The sequence below is a fragment of the Nannospalax galili genome, unplaced genomic scaffold (genome assembly GCF_000622305.1).
Source record: "Nannospalax galili isolate Female #2095 unplaced genomic scaffold, S.galili_v1.0 scaffold445, whole genome shotgun sequence".
Taxonomy (NCBI): domain Eukaryota; kingdom Metazoa; phylum Chordata; class Mammalia; order Rodentia; family Spalacidae; genus Nannospalax; species Nannospalax galili.
Genome location: NW_008354184.1, coordinates 2,924,441 through 2,935,220, shown reverse-complemented (window position 1 = coordinate 2,935,220; position 10,780 = coordinate 2,924,441). Strand labels below are relative to the sequence as shown.

At 51.1% G+C, this 10,780-nt stretch overlaps 1 protein-coding gene across 1 annotated transcript in view; it reads left to right on the top strand.

Moving 5' to 3' along the window:
- Window positions 1-9,473, top strand: part of Ncf4 (neutrophil cytosolic factor 4) — a 17,104-nt gene extending 7,631 nt beyond the window's left edge. Inside the window, exons 3-9 of the mRNA XM_008851353.3 lie at window positions 941-1,011; window positions 2,879-3,006; window positions 4,008-4,065; window positions 4,571-4,669; window positions 7,391-7,521; window positions 7,729-7,794; window positions 9,099-9,473. Of these exons, the coding sequence (XP_008849575.1) occupies window positions 941-1,011; window positions 2,879-3,006; window positions 4,008-4,065; window positions 4,571-4,669; window positions 7,391-7,521; window positions 7,729-7,794; window positions 9,099-9,294 (749 nt within the window). The 3' untranslated portion in view covers window positions 9,295-9,473. The remainder of the gene's footprint in view (window positions 1-940; window positions 1,012-2,878; window positions 3,007-4,007; window positions 4,066-4,570; window positions 4,670-7,390; window positions 7,522-7,728; window positions 7,795-9,098) is intronic.
- Window positions 9,474-10,780: the final 1,307 nt, after the last annotated feature.

The window sequence follows — 10,780 nt, the reverse complement described above, 5'->3', positions numbered from 1 at the left end:
TCAGGTCCTCTACAAGAGCTGCCAGTGCTCTTAACTGCTGAGCCATCTCTCCAGCTCCTCAGCTACTTTTCTTACATAGCCCAGGCCCACCTGCCCAGAGATGACACTGCCCAGGATGGGATGGGCCCTCATACATCAGTTAGCAATCAAGAAAATGCCCCATAGACATGCCCACAGGCCAATCTGATGGAGGAACTTCCTTGAGGTTCCCTCTTCCCAGTTGTCTAGAGCTTGTACCAGGTTGACAAAACACCACCAGGACATACCCCCTAACCCCAATTCCTGACCTTCTTCCCTACTCCTTCCCAAGCGCCCCCACCCCCAGCGCCAAACCTCCTGTGCTGCCCAGGATGCCCAGAAAATGCCCCATAGACATGCCCACAGGCCAATCTGATGGAGGAACTTCCTCCACCAGGACACACCCCCTAACCCCAATTCCCGACCTTCTTCCCTACTCCTTCCCAAGTGCCCCCACCCCCAGCGCCAAACCTCCTGTGCTGCCCAGGATGCCTACTTGAGAAAGCCTATCGCCACCAGGTGGCTGCTGGGGGGTGGGTTTGGAGGGGTCTTTCTGTGCTGTGTGAGTGAGGGTGTATCTGCATATGTTTAAGCATGTGTGCTTGCATGTGCTCATGTTCACAGATGTACAGTGTTCATGTACTGTATGAATGAACATAAGTGTGTGAGTGTCTCCATACATGACACATGTGTGCCCATGTGAAGGAACAGGTACTACACAGACAGAACCCCACCTGCTGGTAATGGTGTGCTTAGGAGATGCAGTTGGATGGTGCCCTGATACCACTTTGGTACCATGGCAGATGGAGGGAAGCACTTTAAGCTGGAGGGAGGAGCTCCAACTGGTTACTCAGCCTCGGGGTCAGTTGGAGCACAGGTGTCATGTAGGATCAGATACCTGAAACAGCTTTTCTGTTCTCAGCCAAAGTCTACATGGGTGTGAAACAGGAGATCGCTGAGACACGGATCCCTGCCCTCAACGCCTACATGAAGGTATGGGCTGGCCAGAGGTCAATGCAGGGCTCTGCTATGTCAATAACATTCTGTGTTTACACACCATCAGAGACAGGGAGCTCACCACCACTCTGCCCTGGCCCAGGCTGCTGTACCATCATTAGACAACTGTCAGAAAAGCCCAGCTCTCTGTCACATCTACCTACAATGCATCCCTCTGTTGGTAACAGCTGTCCAGAATCCTGTGTAGTACTTTGGCAGTCAGAGGCCCTTGGGACACTTTTTATAGATAAATGAATATCTTATTTAATCCCTTCAATAGCTTATGGTTTGGATACTGTGGTCCCCATTTATGAATGAGGAAATGGAGGCATTACTCCACGTCACAAGGCAGCTAGGCAGGAGGATGGGATTTGAACTCATGCCTCTCTAATTTCAGGGTTTGAGCACTCACTCACTGGGCTAACAAAAGTTATCAGCTTATTACAGTTTGCTTTAACAAAAGTAATGGCAGAAGCGATGGCGTCCAATGGTCATTGGTGCTGTCTATATGTCTGCCTCCCTGACTTAATCATGTAATCTTCACACAGTATTGCCAAGGAAATACTACTGTCCTTCCTGTCAGTATCAGGAGCCACGCCCAAAGTCACCAGGCTGGTGAATTCCTGAGCTGTGGTTCCACTGCAAGAGCAGCCTGGCTCCTTGGGCGAGCAGCCTGGCTCCTTTGTCCCTCCTGACTGCCTGGCCCTGGATGACAGCCACCTCTCTAGGTCCCCACTGCCTGCTTTGGATGACAGCCATGTCTCCAGGCTCTGCTTTCAAGTCCTCAGGACAGAGTCCTCAGTCCCTTGCCATCTTGCGGCGTTCTAGTGATTCTCTGCAGAACTCAGGGTGCCTCGAGCTGCAGCTTCCCAAAGCTGACCTTGGCACTTCTGGGGTACCTGAGCCCTGAAGGGCTTGGGGGTAGCCTTGCCAGGCTCCCATGTTCCATGCCTTCATGGCCTAAGGGTCTGCATCACATTGAGTATACCAACATGAGGTGGAGAGGGGACCCAAGGCACAAGCCCCTCACCCTGTCCCCTTCACAGATCTGCCGCCCCTGGGCCAGGCACTCTCCCTCTTTAAGACCCAGTTTCTAAGCTCAGGATGTAGCTTTGTTGGTAGTGTTTGTCCAGCATGAAACATTGGATTTGATTCCCGGCACCACATAAAGTGGGTGTGGTGGCACATACCTGTAATACCAGCGCTCTGGAGATGGAGGTAAGAAGATCAGAAGTTCAAGGTCATTCTTGTGTGTACACAGCAAATTTGAGGCCAGCCTAGGCTTCATGAGACACTGTCTCAAAAAAAAAAAGACTCAGTTTCCCCAACTGTGACATGAACTAACGTATTTATTGGATAAATGAATAAGACTATCCAATTCCCTTAGTAATGTGTGAGTTGGATACTGTGGTCTCCATTTATAAATGAGGAAACAGAGGTACAGACAGGTAAAGTCACTCAACTAATTTGGTTATTTGGTGAGTCCGTGTCTGTCTCATCTTGAGCAGAGGGGTACCTTAGCACTTCTGGTGGCTCTAATGCCCTACTTCCATCACTTGCTAAGCTATGTGGCTTTGGGGAGGTCCCTTCCCTTTCTAACCCTAGCCCCAGATTATTATGGGCTGTCATGTGGTGCTTACCCAAGTGCCTGGCACAGTCAGTCCTTTATTGATGTCTCTAGAGACCTTTCGGTGATTCCAGATCAGGCGTCCCTGTTCATCTTGGGATCTGTCCCCTACGCCTACTGAGGGTCAAAAATTCATTTTTATCTCCGGGCTGAGGATACATTAACAGAAATGGAGAAGTGGCCAGGGCGGTCTAAATCTTTCTGCTGACCATCCACCTGCTGTCCCTGTCCACACAGAACCTCCTCAGCCTGCCGGTCTGGGTGCTGATGGACCCTGATGTCAGAATTTTCTTCTACCAGACCGCCTATGATGCGGAGCAGGTGCCTCAGGCCCTCCGCCGGCTCCGCCCACGCACACGCAAAGTGTAAGTGGTCCCCACAGTGCCCGCTTCCAGCCAGTAACAGAGCCCCTGCTAGTAAAGGCACCCATTGTCCCTAGGTGTTTAGAGGGCCAAGCTCAGGGCCTGGGGGCGCAGAGGGGATGTGGTTTGTTGTGTGTCATAAGACTAGGAGAATGGGGTCTGGGATGTTGGCCCAGAAGGGTTCAGTGTCATAGCAATGAGGTGGCTTGAGAGCTCTGGGTGCTGGGGCAGAGTCTGGCCTGGAAAGAAGGGAAGTGATGCAAACTCTCTTTTTCCTCCTTTCCCTCCAGATGCTTGTGGGGGCAGGCAGGGGTGGGGGATGTCATAGCTCTTGGGCCTGACAGCTGTGGGTACCCCATCCTTGGCCCCTAGGGGTCGCTGCTGCTCCTGACTCCAAAAAGTCCAGCACTAGCTCTCCTCACTCTTTCCTATGCTGCAAATAACCCGGCAAGCCCCGTGGCTAGATGGCCAAATGGCGCTGACTTAAGAGCGAGGCCACCTCTGTGAGAAGACCAGGACAGACAGACAGCGCTTCTAGGCCTGACCCCCCTGCCGTGCCCCTCTTCTTTCCAGCCAGGACCTCTGTGCCCTTCGCTCCTCGGTGCCCAACACCTCTCTGTGCACCCAGGCAGGTGTAGTCTGAATTCCAGCTGGTTGGGCACTCCCAGCCTCAGTTTCCTGGGCTGAAATAGAATAGTCACATGAGAGTAGAGGCTGGCTGTGGGGAGCCAAGCTGATGACAGATGTGAAAGGTTGGCAAGGAGTTAAAGGCACTGAGCCACAGACCTCTCCACCACTTCTCTGAGCTCTGCCTCTGGGTCCTTCATGGGAGAACAACGCCTCCTGGGGTGGTGGTGGGGATGCAGGATAAGGGACTGTGTGAGGAGCAACTGTGGCTAGCAGCTGCACAGAACCTCTCCTTCCCAGCCTCTCCTGTGCTGGCTAGGGCTCTGAGCCCCTGAGGAAATCCTCAGGGGCTCAAAGCCCCTCTTCTCTCTCCACAGTAAGGGCATAACCTCACAAGGCACCAACATTGACCGCATGGAGGCTCCGAGAGCAGAGGTACTTACTGGCCTCATCCACGGCACACAGGCAGGGGAGGAGGCGACCATCCACCAGCTCATCCAGGGAGCTTGCTGGGCTCCTTGGACCAGCCTTACCTTGTGGGCTGAAGCCTCAGACAAGGGCCTGTCCTCCAGGAGCACACAGACCCCTGGAGACACACAGATGACATTTCAAAACCAGTGTGGATAGAGCCCTGTTAGAGAAAAGCTAGGTACAGGAGGCCTGAAGCTGGGTACAGGAGGCGGGTGTGCAGGGGAGTAAGACGAGCTTGGTTCAGAATTTGTCCCCTCCTCCTGTATGTATACCCTACCAACTCTGCAAGGATCACACATTCTGGAGTTGAGGAGAGCTGGGTTCTAATCTCGGCTCCTCCACTAAGATGGACAGTCTCAGTACACTACCCAAGCCTCAATTCCCTTACCTATAAAAAGGGACACTGAAGTAACTGAGCCCTTTAGGTGATCATAGGTATTTTCTCTCAGCACCTCATCCTTGTCCTCAGGCCCTGTTTGACTTCACTGGGAACAGCAAACTGGAGCTGAGTTTCAAAGCTGGAGATGTGATCTTCCTTCTCAGTAGGATCAACAAAGACTGGTTGGAAGTGAGTTGGGGATGAGGGTGGAGAGTGTATAGATGAGATAATGAAAGTGAGGACGGAGAGGAAGGGGGAGGGGGAGGGGGAGGTAGAGGATGGACGCAAGGTGGGAGCGAGGCCATTCGGTGTGTTGGGTGGGGCAGACTCTGGAAGACCTAGGGAAGCCTTAAGGGCAGATGTCCTCTATTATTGTCCTCAAGGTCCCAGCAGGTCCTGGTAACTTGTGGGATCACAGGCACTGTGCAACCAGGTGTGTTGGTAGAACAAGCATTCATGCCATGGTGCATGTAGAGAGGTTGAGGAAAACTTGCAGGAGTCAGTTCTCTCCTTCCAACATATGGGTCCCAGGGATCGATCTCAGGTCTTTGGGCTTCGTGGCAAGCCTCTTTACCCACCGAGCCATTTCACTGGCTCACCTACTGTTTAATTCCTTGCTCTGCAACAAGGCTTCTCAGCACTCAGACTTTGGGTGTCTTCCTGTATAGGGCAGGGTGTTCAGCAGCATCCTGACCACCCCACTAGGTACCAGCAGCACTCTCAGTCAGGACAATAACATAAGTCTTTAGCCATTTGCTTCTGGGTCAAAATCCCCCCGTTTAAGAAATGGGATTCATATGTGATGACGTTAGGCAGATCCTTGTCAGGCAGCGAGTGTAATTACGAACAGGCGCCCACAGCCAAAGTGGTTCAGTGGAGGAGTGCTCGCCTACTGTGTGAGGCCCTGGGTTCCGTCCCCATTACTGCAAAACAAAAACAGAAACAGCGTGAGCCCTCGCACTGCGTGTCCAGCTTGTCTACTAGCTGGTTTTAGCTGGCCTTTTGCACTTTGGGAGGTTGCTCAACCCCATGGTTTCCTTTCCTGTAAATGGCGAAAACACAGACGGTTTCTCCATTAGTTCCTGGCAGGGGTAAGGGAGAGGCGGATGTACAAGTCTGGTCCCCAGAGAGTCATGGTGCCTGGAGCCTAGTGTGTGCAAGGGACCTGCAGAGACCTGGGCCCCTGAGTAATGCATGCCAGGTCCTTGGTCTGGGCCAGCCTTCTTTATCAGATATGATTGCTGCTAATGACATTCTCAACTCAGTGCCCCTCACTGTGTCTTCAGGAGGCTCTGACGAGGCTGATGGACACAGGGTCCCTGGTGTTCCCCAGGCTGGAGAGAAGCTAGTAGCAACCTGTTTGGACACTGATCTGTTTCAGCTTCATCCTCCTCCTGGAGCTGACTGTTGGAAGCCCAGCAACTCTCTTAGCCCCTGAGGGGGCAGCTGTGGTCACCGTCTCATAAGGGAATCGATTTTCCACCTTCCTGTTTTCTGGAAAACCCTCCAGGGCCAGGATGTGGTCATCTTCGCTCCTCAGGCTACAGGAAGGGCAAGGGGCCGGAAAGGGAGCCTCAGTCTGAATGTCTGTCCAGTGACATGGGAAGAATGGCTGTTTACAGGAGCCACTTGAGTTTAATCCATAGAACCTGTATTTAAGAAGAAGCAGGAATGTGTCACCTTTACTTCTCAGTGACCCCATTTGCTTACTTGGGGCTTAGTCCCTTACAGTGGCTCATAATCTCAATACTGGGGAGGCAGAGACAGGTGGATCCCTGGGGCTTGCTGGCTGGCTAACCTAGCCAAATTAGCAAGTTCCAGGCCAGTGAGAGATCCTGTCTAAAAACAAAAATGTAGAGACAACCTGGAGTTGTCCTCTGACCTACACATGCAGACATGCACATGCACACACATGAACACACACATATGAACATGCACACACACGAATGAATCTTTTGCCTCATAGTTATGAAGGTTAAGTGATCACATGTGTGACACAGACAGGGACAGGGTCCTGGTCCTGCACATAGTGGAGACTGGGCTGGAAGACTAGATTTCTATCCAGAGCACAGGCTCAGTGGCAAGCAGGGTTGAGAAGGCACAGGAGGCTCCTGCAGGCCTCCCCACACCCCTCCTCCCCTCCCCATCTCTTCTGCTTTCCTCCTTCACACATGTGGCTATCCACCCACTGTCCAGTCGGTCTGTTTGTCTGTGTGTCATCCTCCATTGCCGTGAATGCTCCATGAGGGTGTTGTCTAGCTCCAGAGCCCAGAGTTTGCATGTGGTGGTGCTTAGGAAGTCTTTGCTGAATGAAAACAAGGAGGGAAGGAGGCAGGAAGGGAGGCAGAGAGATGGGAGATGCAAGCAACTTTCCAGAGAAGTTCAGAATTTTCCCAAGACCAAAATGCAGGTCTTCTGGGATGGATAGCTTGATGAATGTCCTCTTTTTCCTCTATGTTAGTTGGCTTTGATTACTGTAACAAAACACCCGAGGTAAGAGAAAAAAGTTTCTTTTGGTTCACTGTTCTGGAGGCTCCAATTCGTTTTCAGTTGGCCTTATGATTTTGGCTTGTGCCCAATCATGGTAGGATGCTGTGGTCATACAAACAAAACTCTCACTTTATGGCCAGGAAGTAATTAATCAATCAATCATCAATCAATCAGAAAACAGGACGAAAAGGATCAGTGTCACCTTAAACGGTACTGATCCATTTAAGGGGACCTTCTCCCCAGTGATGGAAGAGGATCCCACTACCTCCTTTCTTAAAGGGCCAGCTACCTTCCAGTGGTGCCACTTTGGGAGCTGAGCCTTTAACACATGGGCCTCTGTAGGAATAAAGAGTGTGGAGCTCTGAGGCATAGCCCTGGGCCTCATCTCCAGACCAAATGGCTCCCTCTTTTCCTCTGCAGGGCACAGTCCAGGGAACCACAGGCATCTTCCCAGGCTCCTTTGTGAAGATCCTCAAGGACTTCCCGGAGGAGGACGACCCCACCAACTGGCTGCGTTGCTACTACTACGAAGACACTATCAAGACCATCAAGTTGGTGGCCTGCTGGGAGGATGGACCTGCCCACCCTTCTTGCACACACTACCATGGTGGCCCTCTTCCACTCTATAGCCTGCTGTGGCTCCCACTGCGTTCCCAATGAAGCACAGTGCTATATGGCAAGAGCCAGCTTGTTCCTAGGCCCCAAGCATGTTCACTGTCCAGTCTGATGCCTTTTCTCTCCCTGACTTTCCCCCTTAGGGACATTGAAGTGGAAGAAGACCTCAACAGCACCCCACTCTTCAAAGACTTGCTAGCACTCACGAGGTGAGAGGCCAGGGTAGGGGGGCAGGAAGGAAGTCTCAGGGGAGAACAGAGGGAGGCACACCTGAGCCTCAGGGAACAAGGGGAGGCCACGGGCAAACAGCACTGGGTGTTATGTAGTTCTGTCTTCCCGCTGTGCAGTCAGTCCCACCCTGCGGTCTCACAGTAACTTACAGGGGAGCCAGAAGCAGGCAGGGGGGCAGAAGGTCTTAGATGAGGTTACACAGCATGTGACTATAGATTTGCTGTTAGAACTTATATGTCTCTAGCTAAAAGTTTTGAATTTGAATACACACTTTCAATCAGGAAACTCACCGCCTCCCAAGATCTGGGTCATTTATGGTGGTTATTTTGTTTGTTTGCTTTTCATTTGTTGAGGCAGGGTTTTCCTGTAGCCCCAGCTGGCTTGGAATTTGATATATAGACCAGGCTGGCCTTGATCTCACAGAGATCCACCTGTTTTTGTCTCCTGAGTGTTGGGATTAAATTGAAGTTATTTTAATAGCTATTTTACAGAACTATAATAGGGTTGTTATAGTTCTCACCATGAAACTTGTTATAAAAATGCAATGTTTATAACCATATTTTTACTGCTCTCATTGTCTGACATGCATTCAGATTTCTTCAGCATACACACACACACACACACACACACGCAAGTACGCGTGCACACACACGCACATAAAATAGATACAACACACAGCACAAGCACACACAAATACACAAAACAAACTACAAACAAACTCACAGAACAGGCATACACAAACAAGGTCCCTGGCCACGCCTGCCATCCTCAAGGCCCCTGATGGCTCAGCCCATCTCCTGTTCTGTTATCACTAATGGTGCTGTGACTCTCCGTTCACATATTTGATGACTTTTTTCATTATTTTCTTGAGATAATTTTCAAGAAATGGTATATTAGAGTGGGCCTTCTGGGTCACATGATATGCAGGAAGTCAATTCAGATTTCACTCCTGCCCAGCTGTGTCAGACAGTTACCACAGAGATCTCTCTGCCTATCTCCTCTCTTCTGAGCAAGTTTTAAGTCTTCAGCCCATTCATCTGAAGTACGTTTCAAGCTGTGTCACTAATGTGTTGCAAAAGTTCCTTCTCCCCTTGAAGGCTCAGCTTCCCCATCTGTAGGATGGGTAGTAGGGCTGCTTGGATGATGAAGGCCTGTGTCACACTTAGACTTTCTGTGATTCATAGACTCAGGCTATGAACAGTTCCCTCCCTCTGCTTAGACCCAAAGGCCCTGGGTTCCCTCTGGGTGCTTCCTCCAACTAACCATGACCTGTCACCTCCAGGCGTGAATTCCAGAGGGAGGACATCGCCCTTAATTACCAGGATGCTGAAGGGGATCTGGTCCGGTTGCTGTCAGATGAAGATGTGAGGCTTATGGTGCGGCAGGCCCAAGGACTCCCCTCCCAAAAGCGCCTCTTCTCATGGAAGCTTCATATCACCCAGAAGGACAACTACAGCGTGTACAACACGGTGCCCTGAGCCAGCGGGGTCAAAGAGGGGGATACCTGGCAGAAGGCCTTCGCCCTCTGAGGACAGGAGGACCTTCAGGAAGGCTGGGAGGAGATACAGTCTTCCTGGGCCTGAGGCTGCTGAGCCTCCAGGATCCTACAATATTTTGACACTTAACCTCTGAATTAAATAAACCATTTCATCTCTGAGGGCCAGCCTGGAGAAATAGAGTCTTTAGAGAAAGTGCCAGGAAATAAAAGCCATTGACTAAGGCCTCTTGCCCATCCAGAAAAATGGTGTAGGGAGCATGGGGGACCCTCTCTCCAGTGAGAGAATATTAGAACCAGCCAATCAAAGTCTCTAAGGGCACATAGCTCAGAGGGCATGAGATTCATTGAAGATCAGCAAACTTGTGAGAAATGTTGGGTTTCTGGTGTTAGAACTGCAGCTGCCCTGTCCTGGCCCAAGCACCACGAGGGGCAAACTCCAGCCACTCTGTTCTACATGGGTGTGACCATTAAGATCGGGCGCCCTCTCTCTGTGTCACCACCAGAGGGCAGACTACCAGCATCTCCTGCCTCCTCCCACCCCCAGGCTGCGCTGTGGAGATGCAACCACAGTCAGTCTCCTTAAACAGCCCAAGTCCCAGAGCTGCCATGATGAAGCATCACAAAATGGAGACCTAATGACAGAAAGGTGCTGTTTTTTAGTTCTGGAGGGAAGAAGTCCAAGACCAGGAGCCCACAGGAAACCCGAGGGAAATCTTTCCCACTTCTTTCCAGTGCCTGGCAATTCGCCAGCCATCTTCGGTGTCCCTCAATTTGATCTGTCTTTTTGTGGGTTTCCCGTCATGTGTCTTCACACCATCCTCCCTCTGTGTGTACCCATCGCTCTGTCCAACTCCATCCTTTTGATAAGGGTGTCTGTCAGATGGATAGGGCCTACAGTGCTGGTTTCATTTTAACCTGGTCTCCTCTATAAGACCTACCAGAGCAAGAGGAGACACCCGAGATCGAAACAACCCCACTCTGGGACCCAGCTCTAGCGCAGTGGCACACTGATTCTGACCAGGGAGAAAGACAGCATTTAAAGATGGAGAATCACGTTGCTTTATCCAAAGAGAACCGATTTTTTCTTGAAAAGGAGATGGGTGTTGTCAACAGTAGCGTGAACTTGGACCTGGGGAGATGGTTCAATAGGTAAAGTGTTTCCCACACAATCCCGACTAAATAGGTTCAAATCTTCAAAACTCAAGGAAAGTCAGATGCAAGAGTGGGCATGCCTGTTATCTCAGTGCTCCTATGGCCAGATGGGAGGTGAGGACAGGAGTGTCCCTAGAAAGCTAGCCTGGCTTGTGCAGTGGTGATCAACAAGAGACCCCATCTCAAATACTCTGTGAGCTGAGGACTGATACCTGGTCTTGTTCTCTGAGCTCTATACAAGCACCCTGGCATGGGGCATTCTCTCTCTCTCTCTCTCTCTCTCTCTCTCTCTCTCTCTCTCTCTCTCTCTCTCT